The 17,708-nt window shown below is 50.5% G+C and overlaps 5 protein-coding genes across 5 annotated transcripts; 4 read left to right on the forward strand and 1 right to left on the reverse strand.

Moving 5' to 3' along the window:
- Positions 1–464: 464 nt before the first annotated feature.
- bro1 (putative signal transduction protein BroA) lies at positions 465–3,569 on the forward strand (the record flags this gene model as incomplete). Its single annotated transcript, XM_057115445.1, has 3 exons — positions 465–742; positions 796–2,383; positions 2,442–3,569. The coding sequence occupies 3 exons, from the start codon at positions 465–467 to the stop codon at positions 3,567–3,569; spliced, it is 2,994 nt and encodes a 997-aa protein (XP_056975585.1).
- A 673-nt stretch (positions 3,570–4,242) lies between these two features.
- On the reverse strand, positions 4,243–5,079 carry N7484_005026 (uncharacterized protein; the record flags this gene model as incomplete). Its single annotated transcript, XM_057115446.1, has 2 exons — positions 4,243–4,689; positions 4,900–5,079. 2 exons carry the CDS (start codon positions 5,077–5,079, stop codon positions 4,243–4,245), a joined length of 627 nt encoding a protein of 208 aa, XP_056975586.1.
- A 7,009-nt stretch (positions 5,080–12,088) lies between these two features.
- N7484_005027 (C2H2-type zinc finger protein) lies at positions 12,089–13,336 on the forward strand (the record flags this gene model as incomplete). The annotated part of the gene is made up of 1 exon (XM_057115447.1): positions 12,089–13,336. One exon carries the CDS (start codon positions 12,089–12,091, stop codon positions 13,334–13,336), a length of 1,248 nt encoding a protein of 415 aa, XP_056975587.1.
- A 1,629-nt stretch (positions 13,337–14,965) lies between these two features.
- N7484_005028 (uncharacterized protein) lies at positions 14,966–16,012 on the forward strand (the record flags this gene model as incomplete). Its single annotated transcript, XM_057115448.1, has 1 exon — positions 14,966–16,012. One exon carries the CDS (start codon positions 14,966–14,968, stop codon positions 16,010–16,012), a length of 1,047 nt encoding a protein of 348 aa, XP_056975588.1.
- A 715-nt stretch (positions 16,013–16,727) lies between these two features.
- N7484_005029 (U6 snRNA-associated Sm-like protein LSm1) lies at positions 16,728–17,485 on the forward strand (the record flags this gene model as incomplete). The annotated part of the gene is made up of 4 exons (XM_057115449.1): positions 16,728–16,914; positions 16,993–17,061; positions 17,126–17,241; positions 17,312–17,485. The coding sequence occupies 4 exons, from the start codon at positions 16,728–16,730 to the stop codon at positions 17,483–17,485; spliced, it is 546 nt and encodes a 181-aa protein (XP_056975589.1).
- Between the last annotated feature and the right edge of the window lie 223 nt (positions 17,486–17,708).

Raw genomic sequence — 17,708 nt, forward strand, 5'->3', positions numbered from 1 at the left:
CTGCTTTCAAAAGAAATATATAAGACCTGAATTTGTATATTATTGATTCCTTCTGATATTGGAACGCCCAGCTCAAGGTTCTAGCAATTTATGTATATCCAAAGTTGCGACGTTCGCCTGTAAGTTGTAGTTCGCTCTATATATCTGGGTTTGGCTATTGGCGCCCAGACACGACACGGTCGTCACGAAAGACCATCACACATCCCACTTGTCACCTTCTACTCCAACTCTCCCAACCCCTTCCTTTCTTCCACCTTCAATCTGTACTGCTTTAATTCGACACTACGTCATTGGTCTGACTAGTGAGCCATCAGGCACTGTCCGCCTACCTTACCCCACAGCCTCGATTCTGCTACCCCCCTCAACCGCACCGTTGCACCCCCGCTTACCACCCCTGCCTTCGCGTCCCCCCTTCCAAATTTATTCGTGGATGGGAGCATCTCGCTCCTGACGACCATCGCACAATGGTTCAGTCACCGATGCTTGCTTGTCCGCTCAAGCAGACCAACGAGATTGATTGGATCCAGCCCCTCAAAGATTACATCCGGCAGACCTATGGCGAGGACCCCGAGCGCTATGCCTCAGAATGTACAACCCTCAACCGCCTCCGCCAGGATATGAGAGGTGCCGGAAATGATAGCGCCACCGGACGCGATCTGTTGTATCGATACTACGGGCAGCTGGAGCTTTTAGATCTTCGGTTCCCCGTCGACGAGAATCATATCAAGATCTCGTTCTCATGGTATGCTCTAACTCGAAGAAATTAAGTGAACTCAGCACTAATATTGATTCCAGGTATGATGCGTTTACTCACAAGCCCACTTCCCAGTACTCCCTGGCTTTCGAGAAAGCTTCCATCATCTTCAACATCTCCGCCGTCCTTTCCTGCCATGCCGCCAACCAGAACCGGGCCGAGGATGTTGGCGTCAAAACCGCATACCATTCTTTCCAGGCATCAGCGGGTATGTTTACATACATCAATGAGAACTTCTTGCATGCGCCCTCGACCGATCTGAACCGGGATACGGTCAAGACATTGATACATGTGACACTTGCCCAGGCGCAGGAGGTGTTCCTCGAGAAACAAATTGCAGACGGGAAGAAGCCTGGATTCCTGGCGAAGCTGGCAGGCCAGGCCGCCTACCTGTATGCGCAGGCGGCGGAAACAATGCAGGACTTTGTCAGCAAGAACGTCTTCGATAAGGTTTGGTCGATTGTAGTGCAGGCGAAGGGGGCGCATATGAGCTCTGTTGCATCCTACTACCAGGCCATTGCTGACAGCGAGAGTAACTCGCATGGAGTTGCCATTGCTCGACTGCAACTAGCTGACAAGCAGGCTACAACTGCTCTGACCTGGGCTAAGTCATTTCCATCTTCGGCTCCCGCAACCTCCAATCTGCCAGCAGATGCGGGAAGCAACTTGGTCGATATTATCAAGCATAACCAGGCCAATGTGCAGTCTCAACTGGCTACTTTGATCAAGGACAACGACTTTATCTACCATCAACCAGTTCCAAATGAAGCAGGACTCTCACCCGTTGCTAAGCTTCCGGCCGCTAAGGCGATCCCGGTTAGCGAACTATACCAAGGGCAAGATATTCAGCGCATTATTGGTCCTGATATCTTCCAAAAGCTGGTACCTATGTCTGTCACGGAGACAGCCAGTTTGTATGATGAAGAGAAGGCCAAGCTGATTCGTGCAGAGACCGAAAAGGTTGAGACTGCCAATGGTGAGATGGCTGCCAGTTTAGATTACTTGAAGCTTCCTGGCAGTCTTAATATCCTCAAGGGTGGCATGGACCAAGAAATGACAGTGGATGAGGAGTTTCGCCGCTGGTGCTCAGAGCTTGGTGGACATACATCATTCCATCGTGCATTTGATGAGCTGCAGGAACGCAAGACGGAAGTCTTGTCGCAGTTGGATCAATGCTCGAAGCAGTTGGATTTGGAAGAGAGCGTATGTGAGAAGATGCGATCCAAATATGGCGGTGACTGGAGTCAGCAGCCCAGTGGTCGCTTGAACACTACCCTCCGAGGAGATGTTCGCACTTACAGAGATACCATTAGTGAAGCCAGTGCCAGTGATACTCAGCTGTCGTCCACACTGCGGCAGTACGAGGGTGACTTTGATCAAATGCGTTCTGCAGGAGAAACGGATGAAGCCGACGTGCTCTTCCAGCAGGCCCTTATCAAGGCTGGTTCCAAGCATAATAAAGGTAAAAATGGAGTCAGCAGTCCTGCTGAAGGCAGTCTCCTAGACGACGTCTATAATGAGGGTAGTGCATCTGTTGCGGGACAGATCGCCAAGGTGGAGGATATCCTAAAAAAGCTCAATCTTGTCAAGAGAGAGCGGTCTCAAGTACTTAAGGATCTGAAAGAGAAGGTTAGTTGGATCCTCAACAATCGTCTGAACTGGTATATTGATATATTGACTTTTCTAGGTTCACACTGACGATATATCAAATGTGTTGATCTTGAATAAGAAGTCCATTACAGGCCAAGAAACCCAACTTTTTGAGGCCGAGCTAGAAAAGTTCCGACCGCATCAAAATCGTCTGTTGCAGGCGAATCACAAGCAGTCTTCTTTGATGAAAGAACTTACTAAGACGTACGCCGACTTGCTGCAGGATAAGCGAGTTCAATCCGAACAATCCAAGTATGAGGGTATCACACGCCAAAGAAATTCCGTGATGGCTCGATACAAGAAAGTGTATGAAGCATTCAATGGTCTTTCATCCGGTATTGTCCAGGCTCGAACCTTCTACAAAGATATGGCGGAGAATGTCGAGAGCCTACGGAAGAATGTCGAAACTTTCATTAGCAACCGTCGATCTGAAGGCGCCCAGCTTTTAAGCCAGATTGAGCGCGAGAAGGCTAGTGGTGTCTCGGAACATGAGGACCAGGAACGAGAGAAGCTTCGTCAGCTGATGGAGCGTCTGTCAACGGAGCCGAAGCCATCGGCAACTTCGCCATTGACGAGACCTCCCACGGCACCTGGAAAGGTGAAGTCTCCGCCGCCAGCAGTTCAAACTCCAGCATATGGAACAGGCCCTTCTCCGAAACCATCACCTCGCTACCCACCGACCATGGCACCCCCGCATGGCGTCCCTCTATCGCACTCCCCAGCGCCGTATGGACAATACATGGGTGCAAACCCAGGCATGCCATACGCCCAACAGCCTTTCCAGCAAGGTGCCGCCGCCCCGCTCTCTGAAGGCTATAACCCCATGGCATACCCGTATCAAACACCCGTCTCCCCACCCCCGAACCAGCAGTTCTTTTCCCAAACCCCGACTCCATACGGGTATCCCAGTGCCAGTCCTGCGCCTTCCGCTGCTACAGCCGGTACTCCATCGCACTATATGACTCCACAGGGCTATATTCCTCCCCCGCCTCCTCCACGCCCTCAACAACCCAGCTACCCACCCACAACCGGCGCTTACCCCTCCGGACCTGGCGGGTATGCTGCCCAGCCCCGAGGATACGGACACAGCAAGACCCCTTCTCAATCTCAGTCCCAGTCATCTGCTACCAATGATCCCTGGTCTGGCCTCAATGCCTGGAAATAGGCCACGCCTGATACCGTCTATGTCTAGCTATAGGTACTTTGGTATGGCGACAGGGGCCGGTCTTGGGCAAAATGGGAGGCGGGCATCCATCTCGGCGTTCTTTTTGCGTGTTCATGTTCGTTCGTGTTCGATATCACCTCGTTAGTCCGTTTCTTGTGTCTTGGTACTCGCCAACTCGGATTGGAATTTGTCTCTTGATTTCCTTAGTTTAGAAGCTATGCAGTTATGTACATGATGAATCACACATAGTATTTAGGTAGCATACCATGTGTTCAAGCTGAAAGATGTCTGTCTTTCAAACCGCCCAGGTCATGAGGTACATATCTAGTACATGGAGGTACTACTTGTAGTACTTGATACTAATGCAACCTAACTGTATGTACCATGACGTCTCCTACATATCAAAGAACTATGGAAGTCCAAAAGATCAAAATGACTGAATTACCTATACAGTCCGAAAAAAAAAAAAAACCCTGAGAATCAAACACCATAGATATAGACCAAGTATACAAACACAATTCCACAAAGAAGCCCTCGAGAAAGTCCCAGTTCACAGAAACGCCATTGGGTATCTTAAAACAACAAAAAGCCCTCCAAACCACTTGAAGTATACCCTACTTCAAGTCCAATGCCTCAAACCGACCCAGATCAACATTGATCCCTTAGACCACTGTTACGGTTGAAACCGCAACCGGAACTGTCTCCCCCTCCGTTCCTCACGGACAGTATACAAAAACCTAGCAATACTCTCCTGCTCCGACAACCCCGCACTGTTGAAATGCTTCCGCACCACAAGCGCGAACGCATCTTTGCTCACGCGGTCTTGTCCAATTATCCGGCGCAATGGCTCGTGTTCACGCTCGCTGCCGCTTCCACTTCCACTGCCACTTCCGCTGCCCGTGGCGTGCGAAGATGAAGCTGTTACGTGGTTATGGTTCTGGTTTTGCCGGGAGGTTGAGGCGTTTGCGCGGCGAGCGGCAAGGGCTGTTGGGGAGCGGAGACCTACGCCTTGGGAGAGGACTATGCGGGAGTAATCGTTTGAGAAGGCAGAGGGAGTGGGGAGTTTGTGGACGTGGCGGTAGGCGTGGAGGATGTCGAGGGGGAGTTCGGACCAGGGGACCTGATTTTGTTAGTATGAGTATGAGTATGAGCATGCTCGAGGATTGATGTTGTAGGCAGTGGGGAGTGAGGATCAAGGTTGAGTCTTTGTTTTGCAAATCACAAGAGCATCTTGAGGTAAGATGCTTGTCTTGTCTGTCGCTTCGTTGCACTCAATGCTCAAGCTGACGCCATCGACTAATCCCCGCCCCCTAAGACATTCAGGACTCACTCTTGGTTGTTGGTCATCGGCATCTTGGGCAATTGGCGCACTGGTCACGGATGCCTTTTCCTTGGCTGTACCAGTCTTCCTGCTCTTCGGAGCTGTGGATTTGTATTCTCTCGTGCCGCTGGAAGCTTCGGACCTGGAGTCGTCCACTATGGCAGTGGTGCGCTGGCGCGGAGGTGCCATGGTGCGAAAGGCACAAAGACGCAATACGAAGGTAGGTGAAATATGTTCAATGAGGCAGAAGGAAGGTCGGAATGGTCTTGTTGGACTGTTTCAGGGTGCTAGTCTGGTCGCAGTGCAATGGACTCGAACAGAGATTCTCCGCTTTGTGGGCGGACAGACGCGGCAGAATGATACATGATTTTTCTGCCGCATTGGGCGGTGGACGGACGTTTGTCCGGGGGATTAATGTTACCCTAGATCTGTGAAGGAGAGATATTGCAACTGGTATTGGGATAGTAGTGAACATATATTGGAGACTAAGATTTGTTATTTAGTGATGTCATTTGCAGGATGTCATGGGTGTGCAAGGGAGATGGCACGCGTTGTCTAAAGTGTCCCGATTTGGTATTATAGATCACGACGCGCATCACGACTCTGGAGTTGACACAATTTTTTGTCTGCTTTGGTAAGCGTTTCAATTGCCTCACACCGCTCCATGCGGAGAAATTGGAACCTCCGCAAGTCGGATAGAAGTGCGGGACCACAATCCGTCGGATTACCGAGCCTGCGTACTTCCGAGTGGGGGAGATTTTTCTCCAGGCGCAGAGGACAATTGCCGGTTCAAGGTCGATAAGTTCAGGTGCAGGGATTGCCGAGCCACAGGAGTAAAAAAACCACCATAGAGAAAATCTTCCGTGTCCCGTATCTTTACACCAACTGTCGCATTCGTCCACGGGGTTATAGATTGACAAATGCAGCAACTCAGCCGACCGGACAAGCCACCGAGCCTCGGGACATTCTCGGCGGGGGGATTTGTCGGAAAAACCGGGAGACAGGGGGCGAAAGGGAAAAAATCGAATGTGGAGATTTGGGGATAATCCTTAGTCAGAATTAGAGACCAATTGAAGCCAACGGCAAGGGCACGCAAAGACCGGGCCGGCACAGGAGATGCCGAGTCTCAGCCCGATGAAAGTCGGGCCCGCGGCTCCAGACACGGGATTCAAACCAGGTTTTTTTTTTCTCGCTTCTTTCAGTCAGGGGGCAAGTTGATAGAGAACAAAGTGCCACCACGGAAGATGACCGTGGACACGTTCACCGAACGCCCCCTTTTCGGTGTCGTTGTTACTCCGTACAGTACTTGCTCCGATCAGAAATTTTCGTGACTCCATTTCCTTATCCAGATCCAGATTTGGATGCTACTCCTGACGCTCTTTCCTTGGAAACTTCAATGGCATACATACCCTTTGAAGAACAGAGTCAGAAAATAGAACGGACCTTCCCTAAGGATCATCTTCGTAGGATCTACGTTAGAGAAAATAGTTCCGACCCATGGATAGGCTAACGGACAACCTCCTGACTCAGTCCGCTCATGTCTTTGCCCACACCCACGCACCTGGCCTGAGCCCCTAAGCCTCACCCCCAAGCCTCCTAGATCATCGTGGAGACCGAGGAAAAAAAAAAGTGCAAAGCCCCCGCAATCCCAAACTGGCATGCGAGAATGGCACAACGCCGTCCATTCAGCTCCGACTTCACCCGATGAGCCCCTCTTTCCTACCCCAGCCCTATGGTCTGATAGTCTTGAAGTCTGGAACCTGAATTGGATACGTACCTGCAGTAGAGGGCGGTCTAGCTAGAGCCTAGGACCGACCTAGACCAAGAATGTACCTTCGGTATAGGATACGTACCTTGGAGGTATATGTGATATCTGCAGATGGAGTCAACTCTGTCGTCATCGTTTCTAATAAGCAATCTCTAATGCATAAAAAAAAAGCCTCCCCCGTTCTAGCCCGATCGAACTAGCGCCTCCATTCTGGAGCCCAGGTGCTCCATCGAGGTAGCCGGTGTACCCGTGATTCCGGGGCTGAGAAGGGGGAAAGGCCTAAAGGGAAGCATATGACGACGATCAGGTACACGGCTTCACCGTAAATCACGTAAATCACGAAAATCATATTTGCGTTTGAGGTTATTTTGAGCATCGTCATCGGACACCTATTCTGTACCAAGTACGGAGTAGTCTAGACATGGGACCCGACCGAGGCTTGTCAGGGATCGTAAGACGTCAAAGTCAGGTCAGTGCGAAAGGGCAACGTGCGACAACGATAAACCCCATTTTTTCACATGGGGTGCAGAGGTACGGAGTTGCAGACGCATGTGAAACCCCCCAGCTACTGGCTCGTGAATCTATCACAGCTAGCAACCCCGGACCACACGTGAAATCGATAGTGGCCAGCATTCATTGTCTATTTCTTATCGTGAGCTGGACGGCGCTGGGATTGGTGGATAAGAAGGAGCTCCTGCTTTATGCGCATCAATGGGGCCAGAGGATGCCCCCTCATTGGATTTGATTATCGATCCCCGATCACCTAGTGATTGCCAGGGCATTTCGTTCTTCCATGACAAAAACCCATCTGTCAAAAGTGGGTAGGATTACTTCATTGGAGAGTGTGGGGTAGAAACAAATAATTCACTCAGAGTGGAGTGCGAAAGATGTTCGGCCCTCACCGAGAACTGGACACGGTGGTGGGGTAAAACTGTCGGCACCTTCCCATGCAGAAAAACCTGGAGGAAAAAGGCCACCTTGCCATTATCATATGGTTCGCACCATCGTTATCTCTGTGTGCACCCCGGACCTGCAGTCTGAGCACTCGGACTCCGGAAGGTCGGCCCCGCAACATTGGTGATATCAGCATGTGGTTTGTGTGGCGCTCATTGGGCCAGGGGAGGTTTCGATTCCAGAAGCTGTGGATCGCGGATCGCTCGCCTTGGCGGTGAAGTCATGCGTGGAAGTAAGCGAGGGATTGTGTTGATAGTGAGACTTGGCAAGCATCAATATTCTTTAGGTAAACCCTAGGGTTGCACTGCCACGGAAGTTAATGACATTATCATTATCTAAAGTCAACACTAAATGGCGAGCTTAGATTACTCTGTTTTTCAAGGATTTTCCATTTTCCCCGTCCCCGCGCTGCACTGAGTAACTGCACCCGACTCGGTCGACTTTACCCCGGATTTCCCCCCACAAAGCCAAGCGCGCCAAATGTCACCTTTTTCCGCAACATAGCTTTTCACGAATGCGTCCCGGATTTACCTCCTGACCCCCTCTCTCGAACCCGCCCAGGTGCTCCGAGATTAGTATTTCTTTTTGATTTCGTATTCTTTGATGTGTTCGCAAACGCCTCGTGGCGTTCGCTTGGTGAGGTTTCAGCGCAAACTTCCAGGCAGCACGATTTGAAACGGAGCACAGCGAATCGAATCGCCGATATCCTGGTTCCACGTCAGGTTTTTGATGTTTGGTTGTTTTCTATTTTCTTCGATGGGCTTCGTGGGCACGTCATTATCTTTGGCCCTTTGACTCACGAGGCAAGGGGTGATTTCTGCACTGCCGGGCTGAGCTGACACTTAAGGGGTCTGATTAGTCTAGACTGCCAGCAATAATTTGTTTGATGTAGCGCTTTGTGGCTGGCCCTCAGCCTCTAGTGCTCTGATGCGGTCAGCAGGCGTAAACGTGGCTTCTTGATTCCCTGATGAACCCGGGGGCATGTGCGGAGGAATGACAGTTTCGATAACGTGATAATGGGCGGCGGTGATCAATGATAGGAGCCCGGGGAGTTTCGACCAAATCCTCTGTTTATTTGGTTTTGCTGAGCGCAGTTCGGCGTTATTTCGTTACCCGTACTCCGTAGTTTACCCGGCCCAACTTTGAGAACAATGGCGTGATAAGGACCCTGTGGGGAATGGTGATATTCGTGGCAATCATTGACAAGTAACATCAGCGATGTCGGACGGTCGATCCTCTTATCGTAACGTTGACGATCTTCTGCAAGTGGTTTTCTTGGATGTTTGGCCTTTGGTCCTTTTGTCCTTTTTCCTATTTCATTTCGCATTTTTGCCAGGGTCGATCCTGGCATGAAGATTTGCGGGGTAGGCCCTGAGTCAGAGGAGATGATCATCGGGTGCATCAAAGTTTGACGATCATCCTAGCTCCCAGTGAAGAAACCCTCTGATGTGCTTTGTTGTCAGAGGCCTGGTCGCTGAAAATTGGGCCAAATTAGCAATCATTCGGGTCTCCATATTGTCGGCTATTGAATGGTTCTCCCCCACGCTTTTACTATGTCTTAGTAACCTGTGTTAAGCGGATGATCATGTCGATCACCGCGATCGTGGGGACAGATTGGGGGGATCTCCAAAACCGAAAAACTCTGACGGATGTCATCTTTGGACACGGAAGTTGGCTTCCGGGCGCCTTTACATACAGGTAATAAACGTATCTACCAGTCATCGCTTAGATCCTTGCTACCTTTCAGCTGTGCATAGCTACAGCACATGTACTCGGTACGTCAGCTGAAACACGGGGATTATGTTTCAAGGCGAAGAAACTCGGCAAAAAGCGGGTAATTACCTGTACCTGCTGGACAGAGAACGCCCTCAATGCGCTAATTGACCCCCCTGCAGATGGAGGCGCCGAATCCGGAGTTTCTCCATGTCATTCCCCGTGGGAAAAACCCACTTTTCTTTTTTCTCCGTGACCGCATTCGGGGGAAATGGATTGATTCTTGGCCCCGAACTGTCGGCATTCGATCCGGCAAAACCAGTTTTTACTGTTTGGTTTATTTGATTTTACATTTTTTCTCGATCCGCTATTTGCTCCGTTTTATCCTATCCGGATATATGATAACAACCTTCTGAAAAAAAGGAAAGATGAAGCAAGGATTCCCCTACTCGATCTATCCAGTGAGTGTGGGGATCCGGAAAAATAGGAAAAATGGGAAATAATACCTATCATCGGAGGATACTTAGTAGAGCTGAAAAGAGTGACATTCTTGACCCGCCATTTCATGCTTAAGATCTGCGACTAAAGGGTCCCCCCTGCCACGGCTATATGCAGGTCGTCCACCGCCCTGGGTCGCGAACGAACAGGGGGATTCGAGGGAATGAAACCTTGGGGGACATGCCCCGACTCGATTAGGAAGAATTGTACGGAGTACTGTCAGTCAGTTATGAAAGGAAACTCCCACGAGGGAACCCATTTTGGCCTTATCCAACCAGATTTCCTATATTCATCACATGGGGAAAGGGGAAAACAGAGGGAACGGTACCCGGTGCCGAGCGGGCGTATCTTTCTTTATCCCGTGGCGCGATCGTGGGCCTTGGGGCGGTTATCATGGCAAGTATGGGCTCCACTCGGGGGTGCCGGGCTAATCGTCTTGGGGGCATCTCCGTCAGGGAACCTGTGTGACAACTCTCCACGGGGTTATCGTGGTGCGTGTCCTCCCCCACAAGCCCCCAATTTCCGATTCAGCCGGGGCAGGCAACCTGGGTGTTTCGGAGCATGACATATGCATAGAATAAATCATGCCATTTGGTCGAGAGCCTGTGTACGGGCATACCAATCTGGACCGGTAGGAGGTGCGGCTTTGCGGCTGCAGGGTGCGTCGTCAATTATTGGACGATCTGCGCCTATCAGTTGGGGAATCTATTTGGCCACGGACCACACCCTCTGATTTTTGGGTCTGGCTGAATCGAGGGTTGGAAGCTTTGCGAAACCCCCGGTTTAAGGGAATCCGGGGTATCTCATCCGAGTTGGTTATCGACGAACTTGATTTGCGTAACCGCCGTCGACCCGGCTGGTTTTCGTGTGATCTGGGCATTCTCTGTATGACCTCTTCGATTCCCATGACTAAATCATGCTCGAATTATGAATCATGTGTCGACATCATCGATGACCCTTGGGTAGCGTCACTTAAGGGGAGCAATCTCATCCAACCCCAGGATTCACTCCCCATATTTACTTTTTTTCCGAGGGGCATCGGGGAGGGTTACGATAGTGATCTGAACTCAGTCCTTCATGATAACCATGATCTATCCAATCTAGACTGTTCTTCCCGAATTCCCCGGTGAGGAGAAGGGACCGATCCAAAGTCGCCACCCAGCATCATCCGTCACCAGAGTTTTGCACAAAAGGTTGTTACAGTATGGGGAGAGGAGGGTTATGGAATGATATGGAGCGGGGTTGCAATGGCCCCGATAAGCCCGTTTTTGGATCTCCAGCTTTCTCCAGATGCGCGATAGCCGGGTAGGGACACGCACTGATTGTCACGCCACACGGGATTCTTCAGATAATCAGGACCTTCTGAGCAGTAGCGTCGGGACTAGCCCGGTCCCCACATCTCTGGAGAGAGAGTACGTAGTTCTTGGGTTTTTTGTTTTTCATTTTTCGTTTTTCATTTTTTTTTTTTTAATAATTTTTTCCTACGATTACTCCTTTCGATCATGTTCCTCCCCGACTGCATGAACATCAGATTCTAGGGATAGGGTTAATCTTAGAAGATAATGAGACGAGAATCAAAATGCATTATTCAGAGGAACAGAAAATACAATATGATTAGGTAAAATTAAATCAAATAAAATCAGAGTCCAAATCGATCTCCCGGGTTGATTTGGTAAGAAATTCTCGTTTGGGGAAAATGAAAATTGTGAAAAATCGAAAATTGGAAAAAGAAAAAAGAAAATTTCATCCAAAACAGTGTTGCCCCAGTTCCTTTTCCCTTTTCCCTTTTCCCGTTCCCCCACACTGGTAAACCCTCAACCTTGTTACAATCCGATAAGTAAAAAAAAAAAAAAAAAAAGAAAAGAAAAAAGAAAAAAGGAAAAAAAAAGAACTTTTTCTGCCCCAAATCCGATCCCGAAGAAAGCCCTCCCCGATTTCTCCCTTTCCCCCTCCATTCCTTGCCCCCCTTCCCTTTTATTATCTACCTACTCCCCAGATCGTCGTCTCCAGATTCTTTCTTTCTCCCTTTTCTCATTCTTTACCACCCCCCAATATTTACTGCTTCAGTCATCCCATCCCAATCTGGCTTAAAAGGGAAAACAAAGGAAAAGAGTATCATCATCCGATCGACATCATCATCCCCCCCTCGGGTGCAGATCGACCGGTCCAACTTTAGCTCTGGATCCCTGCGGTGATAAATCATCCGCCTCGGCTCTCCTACATAAACTCTGAAGCCTCCCCCGGTCCATTCCTGAGGAGTTTCACATGCCACCCCCAGCTTCTTCAGTGGGTTTCTCCAATCTACTGAATCCTGAAGCAGTCGACCACCAGTCGCAACCACAATCTCCTCTTCACGGCGACTCGGACTCTACTATGGCTTCGTCAGTCAGTCTCTTGCCGCCTCTCATGAAGGGTGCGCGCCCCGCCAATGAGGAGGTTCGCCAGGATCTGCCTCGCCCGTACAAGTGTCCTCTTTGCGATCGGGCCTTCCACCGTCTGGAGCACCAGACTCGGCACATTCGCACGCACACCGGTGAGAAGCCTCACGCCTGCCAGTTTCCCGGGTGCACCAAGCGATTCAGCCGTTCCGACGAATTGACTCGTCATTCGCGTATTCACAACAACCCCAACTCGCGCCGGAGTAACAAGGCCCAGCACTTGGCTGCCGCATCCGCCGCTGCTGCCGGTCAGGATGTGAGCATGGGGAACGCGGCCAACATGATGCCCCCTCCCAGCAAGCCTATCACTCGTTCCGCGCCGGTCTCGCAGGTCGGGTCCCCGGATGTCTCTCCGCCGCACTCCTTCTCCAACTACGCCAATCACATGCGCTCCAATCTGGGTCCTTACTCCCGCACCTCCGACCGTGCCTCGTCAGGGATGGACATCAACTTGCTCGCGACAGCCGCTTCGCAGGTCGAACGTGATGATCACATGGGATACCACGGATCCAGACACCACATCTTTGGCTCGCGTCAGCACAGCAGCCGTGGTCTGCCTTCGCTTTCTGCCTATGCCATCTCCCAGAACATGACCCGCTCGCACTCAAACGAGGACGACGATGCCTACGGCCAACATCGTGTCAAGCGCTCTCGTCCCAACTCGCCCAACTCTACAGCTCCTTCCTCTCCTACGTTCTCACACGATTCGCTCTCTCCCACTCCCGACCACACTCCTCTGGCTACTCCCGCACACTCGCCTCGCTTGCGCCCATTGGGAGCCAACGAGCTGCACCTTCCTTCAATCCGTCATCTTTCCCTTCAGCACACTCCCGCCTTGGCCCCAATGGAGCCACAACCAGAGGGTCCGAATTACTATAGCCCCGGCCAAGGCCACATGGGCCCCAGTATCACTGATATCATGTCCAAACCCGACGGCACACAGCGCAAGCTACCAGTACCCCAGGTACCGAAAGTTGCCGTCCAGGACATGCTCAACCCCGCAACCGGATTTGCCTCCATGAGCTCTTCCACCAACAACTCCGTTGCCGGCGGCGACTTGGCAGACCGTTATTAATTACGGCTTCCCCTTTTAACGTCCTGCAATCTGTGTTATGCGCGCCACGAAACGAAATAGACTTGTGCATTTTTTCTCATTTCCCCCTGTTTTGCGGGCATCAATGGTGTCGGGTGGACGGTTTTTCTTTTATTATTCTTTTGAGGCGTCGAACTAAATATAGATGGATGGGAATTCCCTGTGGCTCTTTTTTTCTTTTCTTTCAGTTCAAAATTTCTTCGGTTACTTCTCCTCTCTGAGGCCTGTGGTCTCGATTCTACTTCTGACCACTGTTCTTTATTTACTCCCTTAATTTGCTACCTGCTTGCAGGAAATCAAAAACATCGGATAACTACTTCATTATTGGTGCAGTAAATAGTATAGATTGTCCATGCAAACGTGGACATAGATTTGTCGACAGATTACGGGCCTTCGTGCCCAGGGGAGGTAGAGTTACGGGACTTTGGAGTATGGGGTCGATTGCGAAATTACCCCTCCACCTTGCAGAAGAACAAGGATTCATGCGCAACACAACCATTATCTCGCATGCATACATATCACCTCGACTCAACCTTTTGTATATAGACTGATGATCATCGTATTTCTATTTCTATATTCATTCTATACGATGTCCAGATACACAAATGCTTCTAATATACTACTGCACAGCCCAAACGTTAGCCCCCGACGCCCCCGCTCCCCCTCCAATGCTTAGCGCGAAAGAGAAAAAAAAAAAAAAAAAAAACGAAAAAAAGTCCCGCGTTTCAAATGTGAACGTTCATGCTTGGTTTCCTTCCTATTGTATCTAGGTTACATCCTTTGGAACGGAGTGTTTGGTTGGGCCCTTTTATCATGCATTCACGGCTGTATCTCTAGATCCGATCCCGATCCCGCAAGAGCCCTGGAGGTATAGTATATTTGGTGTTTTCGAAGTAGGTACACCTCCCACCAAGGTTCTCCACTATCAAGTGTACCTGTACCTGAGGTACGAACCAAGTTCTAAGCTAAGATGAAGCTAGGCCTTTCCAAAGTCTGGACCTGGACTGTACGTGCGATCAATGTTACTGGCTGTATCAAGTCCAGCCACTAGGGAACTTTCTGCAGTTTCCTGTCGGGCTACGCCGGCACTTACATTAGACTTGAACTGTCGTGCATAGCTGACGGTTCTTTAGTTTTCTGCTCTTTACCTACTGGGGCAAAAGATCGGTGCCCACTTTCAGCACGTAGTACTCTCGGAGGGTTTTGCTAGATTGGCGTAAGTAAATCACCTCTTTTTCTTTCATTCACCTTTGTCGTGGCCGGATCCAGATATCCGTTCCAAGTTCCGTGCAAGATGATGCGATAAAAGGCAAAGCCCGGCTCTGACGCCATCCCAGTAACCCCGTGGCCCCGTGGATTCCCCGCGCCCTTCTGTGCGGAGCAGGTCGGAGCGTGCGTCTGCTCTGCGGGTTATGAGCACGACCCAGACCCAGCGTCGCAGTTGCAGCCTTGAGTAGATTGTGCCGTCTATTCGGAGGCTTTCTTTCTTTCTTGGAACCGAGCTGAAAGGAATCTCGTGCATCTGCACCTCATCACGGCGCATCGCATATCTTGAGTCCTACCTATCACGGATTATTTTTTCCCTTATCCATGTCCCTATCACGGTCACAGATGAGGGATCACATTTCATCAAATCCGAACCCCATCTCATCTACCCGCTCCCGCAAAAAGCAAGCTGAGGTGACGATCGTCGGCGGTATGCGCTCGTCTTCGCCCGCGCCGCCACCGGGCCTTTCGAGCGGGTCGTCTTCTCCGTCGATCTCGTCTGTGGAGACTTCTTCTCCCACTGGGCTTGGTCCAGGAATCGGTCTTGGTTTTGGAGGCTCTTTGTTTGGGGATGGGAATGATGGTGATGTTTTGGCCCCCGTAATCACGGCTAGGAATTCGGCTTCAGCGAGTAGGACTGGAACTGGGCGTTCAAATGGTGCCATGCACTCGTCGCGCGCTTCGTCTTCGTCGTGGAGCACTGCTGCGCCGTCTGCTTCATCGGCCGCTTCGGTTGGTATCGTGGAGCATCAAGCTGCACCACGAACACCTGGAGAGAGGGTCTATACATGCTTATTCCATATGCTGGATTGTCATGATTCGTTCGATCAAGTCATGGAGTGGAAAACGCATGTCTTGAGTCACTTCCGCACGCATCCGACGCCACGGACGGCGCGGTGTCCGCTCTGCTCTGACGAATTTGTCGATGAGGGCGATGATGAGTCGCTGCTTCTTTCTCCCCTTTCAATATCTGAGCCGAATGGGGATGAGAAAAGTCATAGTCAAGAAAACGAGGGCTCGATCAACTCGGCGTCTGTCATCACATCTTCACAAGATATGGTTCATGATCACAGTCAATCGCAATTTTTAGATTCTGCCTGGAATCGTATGCTCAATCATGTCGCTGAAAACCATTACCAGAACGGTCAGACGTTAGCGGGTAGTCGGCAAGACTTCGAGCTCATGCGCCACCTGTATAACCGGCGCATCATATCTGATGCCCAGTTCAAGGCTATGCAGCTTGCGCCTGCGCCGTCGAGTCCGGCATATCATCGTTCACAGGATGGCGTGCGAGCTAGTATCGGGTCCTCGGATGAGCCGTACTATGCACCTTATAGTCGGAGGCGGGAAGAGAGGATGAGGGGCGCCACTAGGGGGGTTAGTGTTGTTTGAAGTTTTTTGTTATTTCATTTTTCCTTTGACAATCCTATCATGGATGATGTCGAGTTTGAGGTTTAGATTTCAACCACCTGGACCTTGAGGGGTTTTTTCCTTGTGTCGGATTGTGCTTGTTGCGAAAATATTCCCCCCTTTGCTTTGTTTCATGTTATACAGCTTGTATTTGTGTATTTAGCTTCATGTGCCACTGTATGTATTATTGCTGTTGTTGGCTGAGTCAGTGATTTTCCAACATTGAATATGATAGCTTCGTTTGCATGTTGCTGGAAGCACTGCTGCTTGGAGCAGGGTCCTGGTAGAGATTGTGAGGCTGGCATTGGATATCCCCGAAGCTTAGGCGAATATCAGCCCAGACAGAGTAAAGGAGAGGGTAGCAGCTCTATGATTCATGCATAAAGAACATCTGCAGAACAGACAAAGTGCAGAGTGGATCAAGCGAAAAGAAGGTGAGCGGGATCTTATAGATCTGATCGGGCCGAGCAAACAGTACAAACATTCTCTTGCCCGCATTGGACCTGGAGAACTTCATGGCCGCGACTTGGAGCTGCTTTCCCAATTCTACAGATCCAACCTCCCTAGCATGAGAGTATCTTTCTCAAAACCCCAGAATTGATTTCCCAACCCTCACCTTCTCTGGGCTCGAACTTTCCGACTTCCGACCTCTGACCTCCCACTTTCTCACCCCCACCACCCAATTCCAGCCCACGACATGGAGCGCTTATCGCTAAACGAGAGCCCTGCCAATGCGCAGCGGAATCCCCAGCAACAGCCACAACAACAGCAGTTTCAACAACAGAATGCCCTTGGGCCTGCCGGTCAAATGCCTACTTCAGGCCCGCCGCAACTTCCACCACAGATGTTCACTACCGCCGCACAGCTGCTGGACTTGACAGATAGTAGGTCGACCGGAGTAGAGCGGTACTTGGTCAATGAGATTGCATTTGCTGATATGGGTTTCTTTTCCTGTTGAACAGAGAAGCTAGTCCTCGTTCTGCGCGATGGGAGGAAACTAGTCGGTGTGTTGCGAAGCTGGGATCAGTTCGGTATGGACATCTCCGCGCAATCTTAAGAATCGCGGCTCACCCTTGTCACTTTCCACTCCTATAGCGAACCTTGTTCTCCAAGATACTGTCGAACGAATCTACGCCGGAAAACTCTACGCTGATGTCCCGCGCGGGATCTTCCTCGTCCGTGGTGAGAACGTATTGCTGCTGGGTGAAGTGGTACGTATTGTCATTTTGGTCTGGTATCATATTTATTGGTGACTAACGCAGTACTCTTCTTCGTCTATAGGACCTTGACCGCGAAGACGAAATTCCTTCCACCGTGACAAAAGCCCCCTTCGAGGAGGTGTTCGAACTCAAGAAGCAGGAAGACAACAAGCGTAAGAGCGGTGACAAAAAGCGACACACTGAGTTGTCAGCTCTAGGATTCGAGCCTGAGCACAGCGGCGAGATCTTGTTCTAGATCATTTCTGCACTTCTCTTGCTGCGATCCTGCGGTTGAATCCTGTCCAGCTCATGTTCTCAGCGCTATTGGCTGACCCGCGCACCAAGCAGTACCTATTACATAAATATGGGTATAAAGGGACATTCTGTCGTTGGAAATGCAGAATAGCAGGCGGTGCACGCGGGAATTTGACGTGACAGGATTTCCCAACCGCAGAGATTTTCTTATATCATCTCGGGCC

The sequence above is a fragment of the Penicillium longicatenatum genome (genome assembly GCF_028827895.1).
Source record: "Penicillium longicatenatum strain IBT 33135 chromosome Unknown contig_2_segment0_segment0, whole genome shotgun sequence".
In the NCBI taxonomy this organism is placed as follows: Eukaryota; Fungi; Ascomycota; class Eurotiomycetes; order Eurotiales; family Aspergillaceae; genus Penicillium; species Penicillium longicatenatum.